Below are 24,694 nucleotides of genomic sequence, written 5' to 3' on the forward strand. Positions count from 1 at the left end.
ACACACCCAGAACACATTAACTTTTGTCCCCAGACTGTGAGCCAAAATTGTTCTTATAATAATATGTAGGCCTACATCCATGATCTTGGAAAGTAATGAAGATTCTACTGTATTTATTGTTTACCCTGCATTCCTCTCTCTGGAAGGTGGAAAGCACTTATTAAACCAGTGGTTTTATGTTTATAGATTTGTTCTGCAGTCTGAATACTGCATATGCCATTTCTGAACATAATACAGGTTGTCATAAATTGTGTTTATACAACAATGCATTGTAATTTGTTTAGACTATAATTAAATATATTTGCGGTTGAATGGAGACCACTGTGGGCGTGGTTACAGCCATTTTGACATCACCATGCCAACAACAGGCCCTACACTTCGAGGAAGGGATTTTTCTTGGAGAACAATGCAGGCATACAGTGAATAATCCATTCATATAAAGTATGTGGTTATATCACACGTTAATAATGTCCTACAAGCTATCTTTAGCCAGATGGATTTCCTTACATCACCACATCACCGGTTTCATAAGCAATGTTGGTCCGACTGTCAAGATAGTTCACCTCCTATTCCTTTTCCTACTCTTGGAAAACACCACCTACCATACTGTAACGTCGTGAGACCATAACACCTTATACATTACGCTGAGTGCATGATAGGGGATCTCGGGGGAAAGTAGATTAAACCAATACATTTGATTGTTGTTACCGATTCAGCCTGTTAAACTGAATTTCGGCAGAAACGGAAGTGAATGACAGTGAACTATCTTGACACGCTTGTAAGTTCCCGCCCACCTCTTCCTCTGGCCAATGAGCGGAGCCAGCACTAGCACGCACCAGGGCCGGGAGTTCGCGGGAAACCGGCTGTAGACAGGCTACAATCTTAATCGGGCTCGGGATTAAACAACCGCTTTGCGTTGCTAAATCAGGTTGTCATCGATTGATCCATTATGAACCGTTACGATTAAATACGGAGCGGTGACACAGCCTAAAAACATCGCTGCCCCTGAGTGCTATGCTAACATTCGACGCTAGTTAGCTGGGTTGTCACATTGGCTAACGGGGACGTTGTGCTTCATGCTACTGTGCAGGGAAACAACTGCTCACTAGAAAAAGAGACAAAGGGGGAGCCGCTGTCAGCCACGAGAGATACACTGTTAAAATGAGTCTGTTCAATTTAGACCGTTTTCGTTTCGATAAGAAGGCAGCGACGACAACGGACAAAGACCAAGAGAGCGGGTCCAAAAGTCCCGAGTCTGAGAAGGAGAACAAGCCAGGTAACTAGCAGATGTTAAAGCTAGCTTACAACGCTGGTAGCCAGATGTGTCAGGCATGCCATCTTTATCAGTCGTTAAGTAACTTGCTTTTTTCATGCTGTAGGCCAGACTGACTGTATTTCCTACATGCTAGATGCCAAGGGAGCCTGAACCATCATAGTTTTCGATGTACACGCTGTTGTAGTTTATTTATTAGCATGGTCAGATTGTGTGCTTGTGATGTAGCTGAGCAATACTGACAAAATAAAAAAAATCTTAGTACTTTGAAGGCAGTGTCTTGGTATCAATAATGTGAAGGGGTTTTAGAAATGACTATTGTCACTTAGCTCTGCATCCTTTAAGAGTAAAAATACACTGACTACTCTACACTAAAGGTATGTAACAAGGATATGATGAGTTCCCACATCTTAATATGTCACCCAGCTGTCGTCCAAGTTGCCCCAGTTCAGAGACATGACACAATCTAGCAATTAATACATGATGTCTAAGCCTACTGCAGTTTTGAGTCTGATAAAATTGTGTTTGGTCCTTTACAAAGCCATCACATTTAATTTACACATTCAGGGGTCTTTTGGAGGAGGTTAGGTGGATGTCTACGTAAATAATGGAGTAGTTTTAATTAAATGTGAAAAAATGTAAAACAAAAATTATGTAAAGACATGACTATTGTTCTCAGGTTTTACTCTTGTAGCTGTTCTATCCGATAGCTGTGATTGCATCTGCTAACTTCTTTTTTTCCCACTTTGCTTTCCAGCTCAGATGAAAACAGTCAAAGGTCCACCAAAGTCCCATGCCCGAGGAGTGGTTTTTGAGGAAGTCATTACGGTTGATTTAGAGGAGGATGAGCCAAAAACCAAAATATCATCAATGAGGAAATCCGTGTAAGTGTCATCTAAAATGACAACATTTGAAACCTTTTTTCACATTCATGCTGATTCATACTGATGTACTGATCTGTTGTCTGTCTTCTGTAGGGACCCTGTAGCAAAATCATCTAAAAATGTGGTAACAGATCATACAGATGATGAGGACAACGAACTGGAGGAAAAAACGAACAGACTACTAGAGATGTTTCCTCAGCTGAAGAGGAAGGAGCTAATGGAGGTGAGTTTAGACGGACCACAGAACTTAGTTTGACCCTAGCAATATCTGGCGGGATCTGTATTAAGGCTTATCAGTGTACTTTTATATTTATTTTTCTTATCGCAGTGTTATTTCCTGTCAGAAATATCTGGAACGATCTGACTGATTTAATGATGACAACTAAATGTCTTATAAGGATAAAATATTAAATTGATATATCATCCAACTAGGGCTGGGCAATATATCGATATCGTGACATGAGACTAGATATCATCTTAGATTTTAGATATTGTGATATGGTATAATTGTCTTTTCCTGGTTTTAAAGGCTGCATTACAGTGGTGTAATTTTCTGAACTTACCAGACTGTTCTAGCTGTTCTATTACTTGCCTTTACCCACTTAGTCTTTATATCCACATTACTGGTGATTATTTATCACAAATCTCATTGTGTAAATATTTTGTAAAAGCACCAATAGTCATCCCTACAATTTTGTCGCAAGATTGATATTGAGGTATTTTGTCACTGTTCATCCTTGTTCTGTTCTGTTTACAGGTCATTGGAAGCACAAGTACATTGGAAGGGGCTGTAGCTGCATGCCTGATGAAGTTTGGTGATAAAGAAGGTAAAACAGTTTTTCATTAACACATATATTCACTCTCTGCTCAGTTCCACATGAACAACAGATACATGCTTTTCTGTGGTGTATTCAAGTGTGGAAAATGCTTAGTTAGTTGTGGAGAAAAGAGAAAAGTCAGATTTTTAAGGCTGAAAATAAGATAGATTTGTATATATGATCTATTGAAAAATTTATAAAACAAATCCAAAATTTGCAAGAATGAACACTCAATGAACCTGGTGTACACTGAGGTGAGAAAAATAAATAATAGACATTTAAATAATTCCCAAATATGCTAAACAGTGTCAGCGTCAGTAAACATGCAGTGCCATGCGAAAGACAAAAAAAATCACTTTTCTCAGTCAGCTGGCTGTTTTTGAAAACACTGACTGTTTCACCTCAACCTCAGACAAAGGCAGAAAGAGAAAGCCGGATGGATCCAGCAGCTCTCAGGACAGCGGTGAGATTCAACCCAGCAAGAAGAGGAGACCATCAGTGGTGAGATTACTAATACTACCGTCGTGTTTTAAAATTAAATTGCCATAACATGTTCATATTTTCAAGATTCTGCCATTTTTATTTTATTTACAATTAAAGCCATTTTATGTGTTTCTATTGCTGTGATACATCTTTTACAGTATTTTGACATGTTGATTGTAGGTTTTACACTCACACATGAAAACAGTAAACCTGTTTTTTTTGAGGGCTTTGACTGCTTCTTTATGCCCAAGAAGCAGTTGGAAAAAGTGCAGAAAGAAAAAAAAAAAAAAAAAAAAGGGAAAATGAGAAAAACACAATTTATTTTTGCACTTGCACAATGGACTAAGTGGAAATTCCTCATAAGGATGATGAGATTGTTTTTGTGTTGAGAGTAGAGACGAGGTTTTTTATGGTGTTTTATGGCATTTGAATCCACTTTTTGAATCTGAATCCTTCAGAATCTTTTGTTGAATTTTATTAGATTTACCTGCCAACATTTCTAAGAAACTTAAGGATAAAATAGCTACTACTCAAAGATGCTTTATCACCTCTTATTGGCTGAGAAGGCAGAAACACTATGGTTTTAAGTGACAGCCTAATTAATGTTCATAACCTGTAGCTAATACCTGAACCTGTAGCCACTGAAATGTTAATTAAATGTATCTGTCACATTCAATTAACAGCTGCAGCCTACTGTGCTTCAGGAGCGACTTACTCCAAATACCTGATTCAGAGCTATGAGGCTGATGAAAATGTTTATGTGTCTGCACCTTGAAAGATTTACTAGCCTTAATGAAAGCGAGTATTTTGATGACTGTGAACGGGATTCAATACGGATTGAAACCCATCCCCAGTGCAGTGTGATGATGAAAAAAACACAACTATTTTGGCTTTCCCTTAACCCCCTGTAACCGAGCATAATGTTGACACTATGCTAGACCATGTTCTACAAAACATTGAATAACTTTGGGACCGTTTATATTTATATCAACAAGCTTTTTTGCTGAGAGATTCTCAGCTTCCCGAGGCACTTTGAATGGTGCCAATTTATGGTGCATGCAGTCACGTGATACAGGAACAAGCTTGCAGACTTCACTGGCTTCACTCGAGTCACTGTGTGCACTCATTGCGCAAAAAGTAAATGTCTGCTGTCTTCCATATATCAGCAGCTTAGGTTATCTATTTTCCAATGATATATAACATTTTAATATTTACTGTCAGAGGGGATATTGACCAAAATATGAAGACAGCACCAAAATGTATATTTTGTCACATTGTGTACTAAACAATATCCAGGACGTAAATAAATGGCTATAACTCACTGAGGAAAAGTTGGATTTGAACCAAACTTCACATGGAGCTCCAAAACACCTAAATACAACTTTTCATGTCAAAAAAACAAAAAATTCCCTGGTTGACAATGGAGTTATTCAACAAAACAAGTTTTTTGACTGGGCTTTGTTTTGTCAAATATGGTATGCTCAGACAAAGATAATGCATGATAGTGGCTTTACACTGCACCAGAAGGAAAGGGCAGGTACCCCTGATTCATATTATGTACAACACTTGATACTCACTGGAAGAATAAGCTCAGAATTGGCAAAAATATAAAACTACATCCAGGGGCTTCTTTGTCTATGTAGGTTTTAGAGGTTTAACTGCAAAATCCACAATTCAGTAGGTTTTTATTGAATTGAAATGTTAAGGAGTCTTTCTCAGCTTTGCATTTATCTTTCTTCTAAAGAAAACAAATTCTGATGAAGAAGAGGATGAAGGTAAAGAACCAAGCTGGGAGAAGCAGGAGGCCATGGTTAGAAGACTGCAGAAGAAGTTTCCTGACCAGGACAAGGAGGTGACAACACCCACAGACACTCTTAATGTCCCTGTTCCTTTTCCTCTTGAGATTAGTTTTTGACTCAAAACTGTTTCTACCCACTCAGACTGTATTTACTGTAAATAACATGACGACTGTATTCTCCGTGTGTGGCTGAGCCTACGAGGTTGTGATGTCACAGGATACAGTATAACATGATGATACACAAACCCAACTGCTCTGTTTTACCTTGCACACTAGCAATTAAGTCTACTTATCATATTAAACTTGTTTAGAAACATTCAATTCGAGAGTGATTGACTAAGCCACGTATTTGTCCAATAATGCCTTAGCAAAGCAGAACACTTGTCTATCATCTACTCTCCTATCTATTCCATATGAGGAAAAAACAAACAAACAATCTTGTAGGCTGATTTTGTCAGGCTGTTTCAGGAAACAGTGGATCTTGTGTGTTAGATCTGAACCTTGCTGATGTCTGTCTTGGTACAGGAGCTGCGGATGGTGCTGCAGGAACATGACTGGAATGTTGAGGATGCTCTTCAGGTTCTTCAAATGTTCTCAGATCCAGGTCTGAACACAACCATCTGTATCTGACCATCTTTTCTCTCATGTATATATATATATGTGTTCTTTTCATGTACAGTTTCATCTTCTTATATTGATTCTGGCTGTCCTTTTTTTTTCTTTTCTTCTGACAGATAATACTAGCTTCAGCTCACCTGAGTCAGAGGAGAAGAAATCCAGCAAATCAAAGAGCAAAGACAACTCAGACGGGGACCACAGAAAGTCGAAGCGCCATAAAAATCATGGAGACAGTAAAAACAAGAGAGATCGTAAGCACTCCAAAGACCATAGAAACGTCAGTGAAACGGATGGGGACAGTACGGATGCTACAAAGGACAGTGAAGACACAGACTCAGAAGAAAGCGACGGGTCCAAAAACAAAAGTAGCACTTCCACTCTGTCTTCATGGCTTAAAAAAAGTTCTGATTCAGTGTCTTCATCCTCTTTGAAGAAAACGACTACCTCTTCATCCCAGAAGCCGTCCTCCTCCTCCACCTCCTCTGCTGCCCAGATGATGTCCAGATTTGCCAGTGGGACGAGTATAGCCAAGAAGGAGGCAGCAGAGAGAAAGAGGAAAGCACGTGCTTCAGATGAACACGTCAGTTCTGAGGGGGAAAATGACTATGAAGAGGACACGGTTAGCAGTGAGTTTGAGGACTCGGATGATGAGCTGGACTCTACAGGTGGCATGACGGAAATGAAGAAAGAGATCCTCAGTTTCTTCCAGGAGGCGTCAATAGATGAGCTGTCACTGATTGCTGGGTGCTCTGTTAAAAAAGCCCAGAAGATTGTGGAACTGAGACCCTTTGATAAATGGCAAAGCCTGGTGAGAGAACATGTCTGTGTGGTTCCTTTATGGGGGGAAGTTTTAAAAACAAAGAGCTACAGTCAATCATAGTCGAACACCTGGTAAACGACTTTCATTTCATTCACACCTTATTCACTTATTGAGCACGTCCGTGTCTGTTTTTAGAGACAAGACATTCCTCACGATCTGCTGAATAGCAGAACTCTTCACCACCTGACCATATTTCACTGCATGGTCTTAACATTTTCAACAGCAGCTGTTTTATTTTCCAAACATCAGTCCATTTATACATTCATAACGTTGTCATCGTACAGTCAATATTAATTTGAATGGGTTAGGATTAACGGATTAATCATCACAGGATGTCATGTGGTAGTGTTTGCCCCTTTTTATCATGTGTGTTTGGTTTAAAAGGTCAGGCTTAAGCGTAAAAATATTTGAAGTCACACTTTAAATGCAATCACATGTAGCAGCCTATCTGGCCACTGCGTTCTTGTAGATACAAAAACATCAACATGCAGGTTAAAAAACGGGAAAAGGCATTCCACAGAAACATGTACTTTTCTGAAATAAGTAAATATTCCTGAGATCTGTATTACATTTACTAATGCAGCAGTATCACTATTGTCCTGAAGTGAAACATCTCACACAGTGTCATATCGTACAGATAAAAAATTGTTTTAATAAGAAGAGTACAGAATAACTTATACAGGCACTTATATAAGTGTATCAGTGAAGCGAAGACACAGGCGGCCTTGGCAGGTAGAACATGCTGCTAATGTTGTGGCACAATTTAAATTATTCTGTGATGTGTGTGTACTGTTTACTCATGATTTGGGTCTTTTTTCTGCATGTTTGTCCTCTTTTAGCTGTGTTTTTAATGTTACACTCTTAACTTCTTTGGACCAACACTATAAATCTGTTTTCTAGGCATAAACATTAACAACTTGTATTAACCTGAAGTTAAGGATTGGACTATTATCAGCATTGCCTTATACTGACTCGTAGATCGTTGTAACGTAACCGTTCAGTTCCTTTCCACTGACAGGTCATCTAATGATTTATCAGAGTAGATATTTACAGATTGTGTGTGAGTGGTTCAAGGGTAATTTATAGATGCTTAACATATTATGTGACATTTTGCTCTCTCCTCTTCAGGTCGATGCCTTTAATAAGGATTATGGACTGTCAGAGGACTTATTGCTGGGCTGCAGAGTCGTCCTCAAAGAGCGGAAGGTTGTCCTGGGGCTCATGTCAAAATGTGAGACCATTTCTTCAAAAATGGTCAAACAGGTCACCATGATGATGGAAAAGGGCACAGCGGCCACAAAACAGCCCAGTGTTCTCAACAGCCAGTGAGTGAAATGCACATATACATATACTGTAATTAATGAATAGTCCATAAAAGATAAGACAAGTTGTATTTTATGTATGTATGTATTGTATTTCTTATGGCATCACGGTCAAATGTTATAATAAGGTTATACCAGATTTTAAATAGTTGCTGTTGAGTCACATTATCTCAGTGAGCTTTTGATGATGGATTGGAAATAATTGCAGATTTCAAAGCTTTGGGCTAAGTAGTTGTTAACCAGCAGATTTATAAAATAATGAACTGTCTGATTCTTGTTCTCAGTTTGTTATTTCTCATCTTTCAGATTTCAGCTGAAACCTTATCAAATGATTGGTCTCAAGTGGCTGCTTCTTCTGCATGAACACAACCTGAGTGGTATCTTGGCTGATGAAATGGTAAGGCAACCAAACTAGGACCAGTGAGTAGAGACAGTACCAACATTTATGATGTTCTGACCCATGAGCCCAAAGTCAAAAACAGCTTGTTTGAGCCACTAGTTAATGAGTGTTGCTGTGGCAAGGCAAGTTTCTTTATATAGCACATTTCAGCAACAAGGCAATTCAAGGTGCTTTACATAAAATATTAAAAGCAAAAGAAACACAAAAAAGAAAATTTAAATACAATTTAAAAACAGTCATTTAAAAGCTGAGAGCGTGTTTTTAGTAATATACTGTTTTGTGATCACCTCTGTTTGAACATGTCTGAGATAGCAGGGATGATCAGAGAGAGCAACATCAGTCACCACAACCTTAGAAATGTTCAGACCCTTGGAGATGATTAAATCCAGAGTGTGCCCCTTGTTGTGTGTGTGTGTGGGCTCCGTCACACTCTGAGTCAGTCCATAAATGTCAAGAACGCTACACAGTTCTTTAGTCCCTCTGTCCTGGGGGTTGTCAACGTGGATGTTCAAATTACCAACAATAATTACACAGTCAAAGTCAATACAGATTATAGACAGCAGTTCAGCAAAGTCATCAAAGAAGGTTTTCACAGTATTTAGGTGGCCTGTAGATATTTAGGAACATAGCTCGAGAGGAGGATATCAGCTGAAGAGCCACATATTCAAAAGAAGCAAAATTTCCATAAGATATGTGGTTGCGTTGGCGGGAATCGTTAAACAAAATGGCAACTCCACGTCATTTCTTATGCACTCTAGCTTCACTCATGAAACTGAAGTTGGGAGGGGATGACTCAATGAGAATAGCAGCACTGTTATCTCGGTCTAACCAAGTTTCAGTAAAAACCTATAATCAAGATTGTGCTCTACAATAAAATCATTGATTAAGAATGTTTTTCCTGCCAAAGACCTGACATTTAATTAAGTTAGATTGAGTGTGTTAAAAGCATTATCTGCTCGATTTTTTTGCAACAGGCTGTGGTTGATGAGAAGTGGATGCTAAATGTGATAATTTTGCAGAACTGGTTGAGTGCTTCCTGTTTCGTTAGCAGGTTTACAGTTCTTTTTCTATTACCCATCGGGTAATAGATTGGGGAAGCTACCGACATATTGGGCTTCGGCTTTCACTGGGAATATTCATGAGTGCCATTTGCTTTGCAGCCTGGACCCAGCAAATATCAGTTAGAGCTTGCTGTGTTTTGTACACAGATAGCTGGATGTGCTGTGCTATTATCAGGCTGTGGAGACAGAGAATGATTCTGATGCAGTTGTGGATGGAGGGAGGTGTAGGGCGTCGCAGCTGTTTCAAAACTGGTGGATGTGGACGCTGACAAGGGTTTAGGGGAAAAAAATGGGAGTAGGGCTGGGTGTAATTTTGGTCCCAGCAGTGACCAACTCTTTCATCTGGTCAGTGAACAACTCCCCTGGGCTCTGATAACTCTCATGTTTAACGCTCTCTTCAGGCAGGGGCCAAGGCGGCTCTCTTTCAAGGTTTCTTCTGCGCTGTTATGTCTTCCTCTAGTCTTGATTCCTCTTGTCTATTGTTCTTGGCAGAGTTAACAGATGGTTGACGCAGGAAGTAAAATAGGTTAGAGGTGAACAATTTTACTCCTGACTTGTCCTGACTCTGCCTTCAAAAGATGTCTGCGATCCCAGAAAAAGTCGAATTGTCAATAGAGTCCACTGAATGGACCGTACATACAGTTGAGAGCCACGTGTTCAGTGCCAACAATCTGCTGAATCTCTCAACTCCTCCTCTGACTGGCGGTAGAGGGCCACTGATAAACACTTAAGCATTCAAAGTGCTGACTGTTGTTGGGCCTCAAACCACGAGGTCACACAGAGAAGGCCTATATATAACCTGTGAGGCCTGATCACGAGGTGCGTTTTCCTTTGTTTCCCCCGAGACAAAGGAATAGCGCCAAAATGCTGCTTACAGACAATGTGAATCCATTGCAAACTCCATTTCCAAGGATGCTTTGCGATTTTCACACCTCAGCAGGGAACAGTCAACATACAGTCTCTCATTGGCGGAGATGCTCCTGCACAGCGGAGCGTCCTGATGACGCAGCCATGACATCACCACCCTTTAAAAACTGAACGTGCCCTGAAGCACACGCCTTTCCCATGTCGCTGAGCTAGGGGTAACTTCTGTTCCTCTGTGAGTCAGCTTGACTAAAGGGGGTACCCCACGCACATGTTTTCCCCTCATCGAAGCCTTTCCCCTCGCCGGACAAGACGAGACTTCACCCATGTTCACCCGAACACATTCCTGGATCCGAGAGAGACCGCTGCTGCAACCAGCGTCTCCAAATTCCCTCGAGAAGGAAGAAACAGTGTTTCTTCAGGAAGACGTGGAACTTTTCTGCCGCGCTTGTCTTCACCAAGTCGCCTCTGCTGTTCTCTCCGCCACGCTGCTGAGAGCCAGCTGCCGTGATTTTCGCCGACCGTGCGAGAACGGCCACCGTCTGCATCCGAGCCAAGGACAGGGCCGGACAGAAAGAGGGACTACACACACACCCTGCTCACTTTCTGAAGCGACCAAGTAAAAGGCACAAGTCTGGGCAGAGGCAGTGTTAGTTGTGTGTTCTTTTCAGCATCAGTTGTGGTTGTTTAGCATTTAGCTTTTTAGCTTTATTGCTATTGTTTTGTTGTGTTGTTGACGGACCGCCGAGTCCATTTTTCTCTGTTTACTCTGAGGAGTATTTTAAGTTTGCTGCCTGTTAAGTTGTGTTCACCACGCTAGACTGTTTTGTGTTTGTCCCGCTCAAGACTACCGCTGTGTTTGTGCCACTGTGAGTGAGGAAGTAAGTTGCTTTGTCGATTAGACAACGTGCGTCACAGACTGCCGTCCGTACGCACGCTGTCTGTGGACAAAGGAACCGCTTCTCTTCCCCTCACGATCACTTTCTTTCCTTCTTCTCCCTCTCTTGCGACTAACACACACACGCGCGCGCACAGACACACGCACTGACATCTTTTTACACATCTGATGGTCCGATAACGTTAGATCCAGCATTGCTCTATCTTTCCTTATCCGCCATCAGACACGTGTGTTTTTCACGGCATTGGGTGAGCGACACCGCCACACTTCCGCCATTCGGTTCTTGCGTGACGTGACTTTCTCCCATAGTCACGTCCGCGTCGCTGACCGACGACGTCATCACGTCAGGCCAAGTCGCCATCTTGGCACATACACCCACTTACACACACAGATGCATTCCCTGCATGTGCTCAACCCTGTACATAGCTGTTTGTGTTTTGTTTGGTAGAATTAGATTTTAGAATAGTTGTTTATTGAATGAAGCATTTGTTAACTTTGTTAATTTTGCTAAGTTTAATAAACAACTATCTTTTAAAGAGAAGTTCTTCTATCATTATTGTGCGTAACATATTGTGAAAAGTGGCTGATTGAAGGAGTCAGAGCTCGAATTCAACCCTTCTTTGTTCACCCTCGAATGTTTATCTCTCAGATATTAACATTCTAGGTGAACTCCTTTTATGAGACTACCTTGTTTGGTCATTGGTCCCGGTTTCCGGGTGGTGCCCCGTATTTGTTAGTTCATATTAATAATTCTATTAATTGTTATAATTAGTTCATTCTAAATCTTTGATAATTAATAATTATTGCAAATAATCAACTGTGCTCCAACAATTGGTGCCCGAATTATTGATTAAGGTTAATATCTTATTTTCATAATTCATAATTATCTATGATAATTATGAATTATTGCTAATAACCAGATCAGATGTTAAACAGATCACTAAAGTCTCATTTCATCACTTCAAACTGGTGTTTCACAACATCATTGAACTCTATGTGCACTATGATGTTTTTTTACAGTTGGATGTGCAGCCACGATATGCACGATTCTTTCAGTCATGTCAGAAACCACCAGTATTTTGGTGTTTTTACTGCACATGCTTCTTACATCTTTTACAGCAAAGTCACCCACAATCCGAGTTTGATGCCCAGTCGTTAGCTTTACCTATAGTCTTTTGCATTCTGATTTACTCTCAGTCCTTACCTTGCTGTGTGCAGATGAGAGGTTATCCAGGTCATCAGATGGAAATCCAGGGTTCTGCAACAGTGATGCAAATCTGTTCTCCAGTTGCACACCAGTTTGTTGGGGAGGTTTATTGTTAGCTCTCCCTTTTGCAGCTGTCCACGGCTGTTTCCTAAGTACAGGGGTTTAAGAGGTGCTCTGCCTTGATGATAATGCAGGCCAGCCAGTCGCATCACAAATCTCAGGGCACTGGGCTTTGCCTGTTACTCATCCTCCCATTTCCCAGGGAATGATTTACTCTTATGCTTTGCACCAACAGAGTCAGTATCAAAGAGTGTTTTGTGTAATTGTGTAGTCACCCTGCAGGTGAATAAACAGTCAGAAACATCAGGGAAGACGGGAACAAAGTAAAGGCAGCGGAGAGTTAGATTTGTTGTTTTAGCTCCAAGATGGTGAGAGAAGTGAGAATTTTTTTATTTGTGTGTGGTTTAGTAAAGGTGAAGTATCGTTGAAATCCTGTCAGGATTTTTGCTGTGTATACTGGTGGTGAGTGATCTGAAAAGCACATCTACAATTTTTTTTTTGTCCATCCACCTGGCTCGCTCTTGATCCTTTTGTGTCCGTGTTTGATAACTGACCGAGTCTCTCTCTGTCTCTCCATCTCGCTTTCTCTCCCTTTCTTTTCCTCTTGTCTCTCAGGGTTTGGGAAAAACAATCCAAGCTATAGCGTTTCTGGCCCAGTTGTACCAGAATGGAATAGATGGTCCTCACCTCATCACTGTGCCATCTTCTACACTGGGTAACAATCCCCACAACACACACTTTTCAACTTTGCTACATTGCATAATATTAATCTGACTGAACAACACTGACTTAGGTAATGATGCTTTGCAGAATGTAGTAGCAACAGTAATGTAACATGTTGTGTAAGGCTGTGTTCATACATTAATTAGAAAAAGCTAATGACAGAGCAAAGCAGAAATGTGAGCAGAAAAAAGTAATTATGCACCCACTGTAGTTTCCATGACAACAAAGGTTGTTCCACCTATCTTGTTTTTCTGCTGTATATCTCATTACATATATTTTCCATAGATACTACCTACCAAAAATATGTTCATTCAGTAGCTCTCTGTCTATGTGTGTTTTTATGAAAAACATAAATTCACTGTACCAGAAACAGACTTTTTTGGCCAAATTTCAAGCAGTTTATTACATGCTTTTGAATACCCTTAACTTTTAAGAGTGGTTGACATTCATGTACCCTGTGGCCACAAAATGAGCTGCTTTTTAAATGCTGCTATTTTCAAAAAATAGCAGCATTTAAGTTTGTGTTTATTACACATCCTGGAGCTTATCTTATTGTCTTTATAAAATTGGCACTTCAAAAAATCAATTGTTTATTTGTGATTCATGCAGATTTCATTTTATTTCTTGTAGATAACTGGGTCAGAGAGCTCAAGCTGTGGTGTCCAAGCCTCAAAGTTCTAGTTTATTATGGTAAGACTTTTTATTCATCTTTTCACATTGGGATTTGGTACCTTTTTGATGTTCACTGTGATCAAGTGTGCACAGAGATAGCTGGAGAGGACACTTATGCAGAGCCGTGTCTTCAATACTGTTGGTCTGAAATAGTTTCGCTGCATCGCACTGTCTTCCGTTTCCTCACCTCTCTCATTTCCTTCACAGTTATTTATTGAGTTCACTTAGAGATAAGAATCTGTAAAAGGTTAGTGTCGGTCATGCTGTCACACTGTGTTACTCTGTATATAATGATGTGGCCAAAAAAAACTCGACTCTGGCTTATCGACGGATGCAGCGGCTCAGTGACTTTCAGGGGGCAGTCCTAGATGATATTGATACATCTTTTTTTTTTTACAGTTTTGAGACAAGTGTGTGTTCATATGTTCTACACAGGATCTGTAGAGGACCGCCGCTACCTCAAACACGACATCCTCAATGAAGATGTTGAGTTCAATGTCATTGTGACCACGTAAGCAAACACACTCACACACTGTATCATTTTTTTTTATAGATCAAAGGGTCTACTGAAACCAGGGTTTTTGACTGTACAGCCCTGGAGGTCCAGAAGCAAGTTTTCACTCACAAGTCCACACAGACTGAAAGTTCCTCTTTCCTTGTTTTCCAGGTATAACTTGGCCATTGGAAACGACAGCGACCGCAGCCTTTTCCGTAAGCTGCGTCTGAAGTATGCTGTGTTTGATGAAGGTCACATGCTGAAGAACATGAACTCTCTACGCTACCGCCACCTTATGGCTATTAACGTTAGTTCACCGATATTTTGCCATGTATTTTCTTTCAACACCACCTCATTTCTGTGGTTTCTTCATATCTGTCTTCAGAATACTTTGCCTTTCTATCCTTGAATTTCAAAAGTATTGCAGCTCTGCCCAGTGGCCATCAGCTTTACTGGACTTCTTACCTGGCATACATAAGAGTTTAGGATGTCACTTTCTCTCTCTCCTTTTAGGCAGAGCATCGCTTGCTGCTGACAGGAACTCCCTTACAGAACAACCTCTTAGAGTTGATGTCTCTCCTGAACTTCATCATGCCTTCTATGTTCTCCAACTCTACTACACAGCTCTCCAAAATGTTTTCTATGGTAAGTGTGTAACTGCGTTTTATCTTTTTATCTCAGTTTGTGTGGGCATATGGTAACTATGCCATTGGGAAGGTTGATGGGACCAAATAACCGCATGAACACCACCTAGAAATACAAGCCCAATTACAAACGTTCTGATACTTCATAAAATAGTCGGCTGTGAGATTATCATTTGACCTCTTACTTTGATTGTATCTCCTGGCCCTCTACTTCAGTACATTGAAATGATTTGTTATACAAGTGTATAAACAGAAATGTCATGTTTCAGTATTCACACAGAGAATGAACAAAAACATCCCAGAGTAATTGTATGCTTCTTTGTTTTTTGGCCTATCTGAGTCAAAATGTGTAACAATGAATGTTATGTTATGTGCCAGAAATCCCACGAGGAGCAGAGCCGTTTCGAGAGGGATCGCATTTCTCAGGCCAAACTCATCATGAAGCCTTTTATACTCCGAAGAGTCAAGAGCGAGGTATGTTAAACTTCAAATGTAATTTAATCCAAAGAATCAGAGTTTCCATTAAAAACACTTAACTTAATTTCTGCAACACATGTAACTTATTTCATTAAGTTTTTCTCGCTAAGTAATTGTCATAATAGGAATAATCATTAGTTGAAACCCCGTGTCAGTATTGTAAATAACTAATTTCCCGTTTTTCCTTTTTACAGGTCCTCAAGCAGCTGCCAGCCAAGGAAGAGAAGGTCGAGTTCTGCTCAATGAGTGAGAAACAGCAGGTTCTCTACCAGAAACTCTTAAAAAAACTCAAGGCCTCCACCAACGGCGAAAGTAAGCCTCATTTACTGTACAACTAACACGAGTTTTGGTGGAAATAATGTGATTCAGTGAGTCATTACTTTGATGACTTTTTCCCCACAGAGCGTGAGTTGTGTAATGTGATGATGCAGTTAAGGAAGATGGCCAACCACCCTCTGCTTCATAGACAGTACTACACCACAGAGAAGCTCAAAGCCATGAGTAAACTCATGCTCAAGGTTAGTTCTGCTCCTGACTAGCTCTTTGTTTTTTCTGCTGCAAGGCTTAGCTGGTCGATGCCATCTTAAGGCAAGGCAAGTTTATCTAAATAGCACAATTTATACCCTTAGGGCAGTTTCAAAGTGCTTTACATGTATATATTTTTTTTAAAGTATTTGGATTGTGGTAGGGATTTTGACATTATTAATGTGGCCCAAATTATCACTGTTTACAATTATCACAATATCCGTCAAACTGTCCTGAAATACTACTTTTAGTGCTGAAATATAAAAAAAAAAAAGACTTAACATCATGTTTGCCTTGGATTTCATCAAACCTAACAAACAATGAATTGTATGATTCAATTTTGTTGGACTCTGCTAAAGAATTAATCTAAAATACATTTAAAAGCACCATTAAAAATGAGCGGGTTGGTTGTGAAAAGTTTTGGACAACTGATTTGAAATTACTTTAAAGGCTTCACAGTGTCTCTCTTCATTTTATGCATCTGTTCATGTTTTCATACATGTCTTGATTTCTTTGGGCGAACACTATATTTTCAGTAGGTGTAATCAATTCTTGATTCATTCTCCAAACTAGTGTCCCTCCTTTTGTAAGGTTTTTGGGGTATTTCTCCAATCTTTACTCTCTTTTTTTTCTTTCCCAACCTCCTCAGGAGCCAACTCACTTTGACGCAGACGCAGCTCTGATCCAGGAAGACATGGAAGTGATGTCAGACTTTGAGCTGCATCGTCTCTGTCAGCAATACACCTCCATCAGCTCCTACCAGCTTGAAACCAATCTTCTGCTCGACTCCGGGAAGTTCCATCACCTCACCGGGCTGCTGGCTTCACTCAAGGACCAGGTAACCAGGAATGTGCAGAACCGTGCCTGTGCACAAATAAAGAATCGGTAAATAAAGAATGCTATTGATGTTTAGATCATGTAGCTTAACTTTCTTCTCATCCTACAGGGAAACCGAGTGGTTTTATTCAGTCAGTTCACCATGATGCTGGACATTGTGGAAGTACTGCTGAAACATCTGAAGCATCGCTACGTTAGACTGGATGGATCCACACCCATAGCAGACAGGTCAGAGTTGTATTGTAAATAATAGATTTATTTTGCAACTTAACTATCGCACATGGTCCTAATCTGAATCAATGAGTCTAGCATCTCAATTACTCTAGCTGTTAATTCACAATGAAATATTGTCACGTCAAAAATGAGACAATCTAAGCAGCATTTGGAAATCATTTTAATCAACATAGCATACAGTGTATCACAAGTAACGGTGTAAATGTCTTTGTTCTGCAGGATTGTGTTGATCGATGAGTTCAACACTGACCCTGACATATTTGTGTTCCTGTTGTCAACACGTGCCGGCGGCCTCGGCATTAACCTCACCTCAGCTAATGTTGTGATCTTACATGACATTGACTGCAATCCCTACAATGACAAACAGGCTGAGGACAGATGTCACCGTGTAGGTCAGACCAGGTGAGATCATGGAATCCGAGGAAAGGCTGCAAATTTTTATGAATTTAGAATAAAAGTGGAACAGAAGACAACTTGAGGAATGAGTATGAAGTAATAACTTTGTGGCATGTTCATTCAAAATCTTATTCCCTAGTTTCTCTCATTGTAAATATTTCAAAAGTAGATGATTAAATCTATTCTGACATACATTAGGAGGTCCTGTAAATACAATTCTTACTTATTACGCCAAAAATTATGTCGGAGCATTCTGACAAGCTAATACAAACGCACAAATTAATACTTGAATTACACAGGACACACAGGGTTGGACCTTAAATCAGTGCCATGGTTTTTAGCATTACAGTGTACACACTGAGCTATATTTTGATTTTGGAGAAAGAAAACCCTGTACAAAGTAGTAATAAGTACTTATTGGAATGACAGAATCTCCACAGGTAAAATGCCCCCCTTCAGAAAAGTGATTAGCACAACGACTAATGTACTTCATTGTGTTTGTCAGGACTGTGCAAGTGATTAAGCTGATCAGTAAGGACAGCATAGAGGACTGCATACTGCAGCTGGGCCAGAAGAAACTCAAACTGGAGCAGGACATGACCACCGCTGAACAGGGTGAGGAAATATGTACACACACACACACACCTTGTCAACTGCATGTGCATGTTCTCTCTCAGCAGTGCATTTTTTCTGTCAATTTATTCGTCTTTTTTTTTTTTTTTTTTTTTTTTGATAAGGCACAGTGAAAATCTGCATGAATCTGACTTGACCAGTAGCAGATTGTTGCATATCATTAATACATCAAGTTTATTAGTAAAAAAAAGAGGATAATCACATTCAACTTCAGTCCTCTCTCATGTCTCATCAGGACGGAGAGGCATGTAGTAGATGTCGTCTATACAGAAATAACAATGGTATTATTACAATAGGGACGAACAGAATTACATTATTTGGTAAATAAAATACAGACATATCTGAAAAATAAGAATCAGAGAAGACATCATGCAACTTCCAGGTGTGTCCAAGAACTGGTGTAGCACTAATGGAAATAGATCTAGAGCTTAAGGGGAGTTACCAATTGTATGCCATACCAAGTTGATTAACCATATTTGCAGGCATACTGTGTTTGAACCAGTTCACTTGCGTTTACTATAACCTTTTGATTTACAAATGCAAAAAACAATTAAAACATCATTTGTTCTTTAGGTGGTGAGGGGAACATACCTGAAGATATGGCATCTTTGCTCAGAGCCTCACTGGGACTGTGATACGCAAACACGTGAAACTTGACTGTACAAATACATTTTTAAAGGCATTTTTGTGATTCTGGGCAGACTTGAGTGTTCTGATCGAACACACACATTAGTGTCTATACTGGAAAATTACTGAAAACCATATGCTGCCATGGAGAAAAAAAAAAAAAAAAATCTGATATTGAGATCTCATCTCATGTGTAGCATGGTAGCTGTGCCTAAAACACTATTTTTACATGCACACAGGTTTTGCTCTTACTTTGACCAAGAGACCAGTATACATAGGCTAGGCAAAAATTTTGCCTTTTTATATATTCAGCACTCCACATGTTATGCGAGGGTCTCAAACTGTAAACAGAACATGGTGTTTTAGAAGTTCAGACCGAACCACCAGTAATGCAGCATATGTTGGAAAGGCAGCATTGAACTTTTGATACCCTGGATATTACGACTGAAATAAAGTATCATAATTTAAGTTCACATATCCATGTCATGTGAACACAGTCTTATATTATTCATGATCAGATAAAGGTACTGTATGTTTGTAAGGATAATGACTGAAAAAGTTTAATTTCAGTCTTAAAATTTAGCATGGAAATTGTGCTTGCATACCTGCAGAGGTGGTGTAAGGAGTATAGTAGATTTTTACCATCTTTCTTATGTGACAGTGTAACATCTTGCCTGTTCCTCTTAAAAAAACAAAAAAAAAAACAAAAAAAAATGTTTACACCCAAACTTGTTTTGCTGCCATGATCCATAACAACATTTTTTAAGAGCAGCAGGTAGGACAACTCTACAGAAAATGTTGATTTCTTCTTCTACGACCAATACAGAACATTTTTTGACAGTTGTGGTTGCTTCAAAAAGTTAGCCAAGTATTTGGTAAATTGTATTCACTGTCACTATATGTGTAACATGTGGAGTTTCATCCTGATTTCATAGTTGAAGTCTAACTCTGTTACCATCTGTGAAATTGATGAGCAAAGGCAGCCTGATTGGTTTCTATTGACATGGTTGTTTGGGTGTGGTCCATGCATTTAACATACAGTCATTACAGTTTTATAGTATGGAAAACAGTATTCAAGTACAAAAATATAAAATGATTGGTTCTTTTGCTGTTTTTATTCCTCAAAATATCTTAAGCCAGGTGACACAAAGATAATGATGATTTGAGGAAGCAGCTGCTACATTGATGCACTGTATGATTGCGTATTGTCTTGTAAGTGTACACGTGTTGCTGTAAAAGCTTTTACTAAGTAATTTGTATGTTTTTTTTAGGTTCGAGTTTGAACTAAATAATAAAGATTTCAATAAATATTTGTGTGGTCATGACTTCAGCGGGTCAACAGGAGGGGCTGCCAATAAGATTTTTTTTTTTTTTAAATGTATGAATTACTAGTATTCATCTTCTGTCAAACCACCAACAGAAAGTCTTTCTATGATTAGGTTTGTCAACAACAAGGTTTTTGGTACACATTTTGAATTGGTTTTGACTGAATTAGGATGGAATTTGGGTGAAAATTTAAGACTTGTTTTCATTTACAAAATAGGTAGTGGAAAATTCCCATTTTTGGTGTCAGCAGTCTAAAAGGATCCTCATCAAAAGTGGTTCAAATTTCATTAAATTGAATAATCACAATAGCTTTCGATAAATAAAAATGGTCAAAGTTTAAACACAACTGTAAACATGCAAATCTGAAAATCTTGGAAAATGTACATTCTAATTATGCAGTGTCAGTGTAATGATGTTTGAATCTGCTGACTTGAAGTCAACAGGACAATTGACTTTGCTCCCTTCTGTGAATGGGAGCATTAATTCGTTTTTTATTGCTTGTCATGTGGCACAATGCATCACTGCATCAGGCCTAAGAAAAACTCAAGGTGGCTTACAACAGTGAATAGCACCAAGTCAAAATCTCTTTATTTTGACAAATAGGAGTGTTCAAGAATTTTGACTTAAATATTACTGAGACAGTTACATAGAAGAGAACTGACAGCTAACTACTTCTTTTCTTGTAAGGATGGGAATGCCACTTGTCTCGAATATGATTTTAGTAAGTAAAAGTTATGAAATGTGTGGAGGAAAAAAGAGGCAGTGGTGGCTGGTATGAATACATTAATGTTGACAAGCAATTCAGGGAAAATACAAGGAAAATTACAGCTTACAAACTCTTTAAAAATCCATAAACTTAAGTTATTATTCATTATGAAAAGGCTACTGTAAAATCACCTACAACATGCTGTAATCTCATAATCTACTCGGCATTGGGCGAGTATCGTCCACACCTGAAGCCGGTCAAGTGAGAATCACATTTGATGGTATAAGTGAAATAGAGAACTCCTTTGCGCAGTTGACAGCTTAGAGAATGAGTTCCTCGCTCAGGAAAGATGAGACACTTCCCTACTAAGTCATTGTAAAGCACATCCCGATCCCAGACTTCAAACCTTAAGTCCTGACCCAGTTCCACTGAGCCAAAGTTATAAGTCACATTCCATACTGGGTTATTGTCGTCCATCACTGTCTCCGTCTCCTCGTATATGCCGTTGTAGAAGATCTTAATGTAGGCGTCTGTTTTCGTGAAGGTGTCTGCCTTCAGACCAGCAGCTCTGTGGATCTCCAGTCTGAGAGTTCCTCTGCCAGCCCGAAACGGACAGCAGTTGTGGTCCAGGTTGGGGGTCGGGGAGCAATTTTTTAAACCCAGCTGGTCCTCCTTCAGCTGGTTCTCTTTAATGTACTCTGTGATAGTGCTTTTCAGGTTATCACTGATCTGCGAGTCCTCCACCAGATGATGCAGAGGGAAGATGGCATAAGAAACCACATCAGGGTTGTCGTGGAGACTGTTCATCCAGCTGTGGTAGGCTTCGGACGGATCCTGCTGGTAGAGGATGTCAGGGAAGTACCTCTCCCCACCAATCACCTCGATCTTATGGGTCATGAAGCCTTGATAGAAGCCCATGCTCATATTGCCCTTCAAGAGGTTGTCACACTTGTTGGAGAAGGATACATTGGCAGGGAGGAAACCCAGAGCTATGCGGAGCTCAGCGTTCAGGCAGTTTTTGATCTCAGACTCTGAGAAGCCCTTCAGTGTGGCCAGGCAGGTCCTGAAGGCTGTGATTCGCTTCACTTTACCACCAAGTTGGACCTAGGAAATACAAATGATATTATAAAATAACTATCAAATGCAAAATTTATCATCTCGTTAAGTTTCATCAAGACCACAAGGGGCAACACCATTATGACCTTTCAGAAACTTTCCTAGCCTTTCTTTAATTTCTCAACAGACCAGTCAATTTTTGGACCGAATTTTCCCATCTCTCATTTATTTAAGATATTCATAATTTCAGAGAAAATGCTGAATGAGAGTTGGATTCTTCAGAAGTGTATGTTCAAATCGATTAGACGAGGGCACAGGTTTGCATTGACATCAAAATAGAAATCAAGGATTCAACACCATATCAGAGAGACATTCTGCACAACAGTATAAGAGGCAGGGAAAGAGGACCTTATCTGTGTCTGACCTGGTGTATGTAGTGTGTTCCATAGGTGTCAATCAGCCGTCTATACAGGGCTCTGCTCTGGCTTGTATTTAAACTCCGTGGGAGTCTCTGCAGATGCTTTGTGAACTCTGTGCTCAGCTGGGGATGGTCAGCCAGCCTGTAGCTGAAATAACAGAAGACATGTGAAGTTCAACCACAACACAATGAGAATATTATCTTGACTCGTATGTTACAAACACAGTAAGAAATCGAGTTCATTGTGAGGTCTCACCTAAAGCTGTTATAACTTTGCCAAAAATGAGTTTTCTTTGTGCACTATTAGTTTGTAAATCAATTTCAAACCTAATGAACATTTGTGAGCTGTTGCTTACATTTATTTTTCACATTTTAGTCCATTCTATGCTGTGACCTATGCTAACAATACATCTGCTTCCTTAACATGCACAATATGTCAGGAAAGATAGCATCTGCAGATGCTTTTACTCAAACATTACTATTATTACATCTATCAATATTACATCTGTTGAGCCCCCATTGGATTTTATTGCTGTTCTTAATTACAGTCAGAGTAAGGCTGTGTTTAGCCAACTGGGATTATATTTACATCTAACAAAACAGGATTCCTGTTTTAACTACACTCTCACATGTTGTATACCTGTATGTAACAATACTACATCATCATGAAAGCATTTTTTGGTGCAGATAAATATCAGTCTGATTAATAATATTAATACATTTTATTTATAGAATGTATACTCAAAGTACTCAAAGACACTACATAAGTTAAAAGGATCATAAAAAAAACAACACATGACATTAATCACACATTAAAAGCAGTTCAATTTAATAATCCCAGTAATACTACATCAATCAACACTTTACATATAATGACAGTGTCCCATTTTTACCTGTAGTAGGAGCAACTGATTTCATGGATGGCAAAAGTGGCTTTGTCCACACTGTGCTGCGAACGAGCAAACTTCGCCAAGTCTGAGCGGCTTCCTCCCATCACTGCCTTGCCAATATCATCTAAGCTCAAACCCAGATCCCAGTTGTTGTTAACTAAGGAGCTGGAGCTGCGCAGCAAGGACTCTACAGAGTGGTGGAGGGCGCTAGAGAGCTGTTTACTGCAGCGGCTGAAGGGACGCCAGTCAAGCACTGCTGCTGGGAGCCTCTGAATCTATGGAGGAGGAAAAAAAGGCAGGATGTAGAGTGGGATGCAGGTGCAGGAAGAAAAGATTTAAAGGAAGTGTGGTGTAGTACAGAAGAAGAAAAGACAGCAGAAGGAGCAAAAAAGAAGAAAACAAAATGAGTTTGATGGAAATAACTGCAGGACATTTAGACTGAGTGAAGTCACCGTGAAAAGGAGGGTGGAGAGAAGGCTGAGTTTTATAGCACTCACCTTGCCATTTTGAAAGGGGTTTGGACACAGTGTACAGGTGTGATTGTCAGCCAGATGACCTTTGACATTGATGACATACGCTCCTGTTCGACGCATCCGCACCACATCAAAACCCTCCCCAGCCAGGTTGTACCCCGGAACAAACGGGGCATTCTCACACTCTGACCCAGAGCCAATCCGACATCCCTGGACTCCATAGACGTGCAAAATGACCGGCAAAGCCAACATAAACAGGGCAAATTTGCTCCTCTGGAATCCTCCAGTTGGCATGGTTACCTAAATGTAACAGATCGTGTTGAGGGTGAAAAAGTATTCAGTAAAGTCAAAACTTTAAGGACATTTTTGCAATGAAATACTCATTGTTGCCTTATTTTGCCTTTTACCAATGATCAAACAGCAGGGTTGTTGCTGATAGGAAACTATCTAATATTAGAAGATGAATTATGTCTGTTACACAGTGAATGTAGATGATCTTTTAATCCTCCCTGCTCTATAAACTGGTGCATGTAATCCTGGCACAGATGCTGTGTAAACACTAAAAACGTGCCGAATAGAGACATGAACTAAAAATAGTATGCTAGAAGAGGGCATGCACGCTTACCTTGGACTGTTATTGATTTATCGTCCTTCGGATTGTGTCTTCGTCTTCTTATTGCAGTTGTCAGGCTGTAGCTAAAATTCTTCTCCAGATTTTAACATTCAAGAAAAATACATTTTTTGTGCCTCTCCCTCTTTTCTAACGATGGCACTGCTCACTGTGGACAGTGAGTTGCAGAATCTTGGTCCTGCTGGAAAGGAAATCACTGTCAAGAGAGCCTTGGCTTTACTGGCAGACTGTATTAAAATCCAGCCGGCTGCACTCTTTTGTCTGTCCTTCGCACTATGAAAAAGAGGGAGGGAGGGAGTTGCCCTGCTTCAGGGCTATGTGTGTCTATCTGTCTTCTCTCTCTCTCTCTCTCTCTCTCTCTCTCTCTCTCTCTCTCTCTCTTCCTCTCTTCTCCAGGGCCTGCTGACCAATTTCCTCAGCATGA

General features: G+C 39.9%; 2 protein-coding genes across 2 annotated transcripts; one reads left to right on the top strand and one right to left on the bottom strand.

Moving 5' to 3' along the window:
• Positions 1-809: 809 nt before the first annotated feature.
• Positions 810-20,080, top strand: smarcad1a (SWI/SNF-related, matrix-associated actin-dependent regulator of chromatin, subfamily a, containing DEAD/H box 1 a). The gene is made up of 23 exons (XM_044373909.1): positions 810-1,276; positions 2,031-2,157; positions 2,251-2,380; positions 2,915-2,984; positions 3,388-3,476; positions 5,203-5,310; positions 5,782-5,860; positions 5,991-6,682; positions 7,823-8,019; positions 8,323-8,413; positions 13,122-13,221; positions 13,860-13,919; positions 14,337-14,412; positions 14,569-14,704; positions 14,911-15,042; positions 15,420-15,515; positions 15,713-15,830; positions 15,921-16,036; positions 16,693-16,881; positions 16,990-17,108; positions 17,334-17,516; positions 18,016-18,125; positions 18,717-20,080. Exons 1-23 carry the CDS (start codon positions 1,162-1,164, stop codon positions 18,776-18,778), a joined length of 3,195 nt encoding a protein of 1,064 aa, XP_044229844.1. The 5' UTR covers positions 810-1,161; the 3' UTR covers positions 18,779-20,080.
• Positions 19,617-24,562, bottom strand: prf1.5 (perforin 1.5). Its single transcript, XM_044373922.1, has 5 exons — positions 24,265-24,562; positions 23,664-23,939; positions 23,170-23,441; positions 22,283-22,424; positions 19,617-21,906 (listed from the first exon to the last, which is right to left on the bottom strand). Exons 2-5 carry the CDS (start codon positions 23,931-23,933, stop codon positions 21,019-21,021), a joined length of 1,572 nt encoding a protein of 523 aa, XP_044229857.1. The 5' UTR covers positions 23,934-23,939; positions 24,265-24,562; the 3' UTR covers positions 19,617-21,018.
• Between the last annotated feature and the right edge of the window lie 132 nt (positions 24,563-24,694).

Source organism: Thunnus albacares, chromosome 2 (assembly GCF_914725855.1).
Source record: "Thunnus albacares chromosome 2, fThuAlb1.1, whole genome shotgun sequence".
Classification (NCBI taxonomy): Eukaryota; Metazoa; Chordata; class Actinopteri; order Scombriformes; family Scombridae; genus Thunnus; species Thunnus albacares.

Bases quoted from the DNA above. Each gene is read 5' to 3' on its own strand.
- prf1.5 (XM_044373922.1), bottom strand. From the start codon at position 23,933: ATGCCAACTGGAGGATTCCAGAGGAGCAAATTTGCCCTGTTTATGTTG. The intron at 23,442-23,663 runs GTGAGTGCTATA...CCTCCTCCATAG, and splicing joins ACCCCTTTCAAAATGGCAAG to ATTCAGAGGCTCCCAGCAGC. The intron at 22,425-23,169 runs GTAAAAATGGGA...CTGTTATTTCAG, and splicing joins ATCAGTTGCTCCTACTACAG to CTACAGGCTGGCTGACCATC.
- smarcad1a (XM_044373909.1), top strand. From the start codon at position 1,162: ATGAGTCTGTTCAATTTAGACCGTTTTCGTTTCGATAAGAAGGCAGCG. The intron at 2,158-2,250 runs GTAAGTGTCATC...TGTCTTCTGTAG, and splicing joins TCATCAATGAGGAAATCCGT to GGACCCTGTAGCAAAATCAT. The intron at 8,414-13,121 runs GTAAGGCAACCA...CTTGTCTCTCAG, and splicing joins GTATCTTGGCTGATGAAATG to GGTTTGGGAAAAACAATCCA.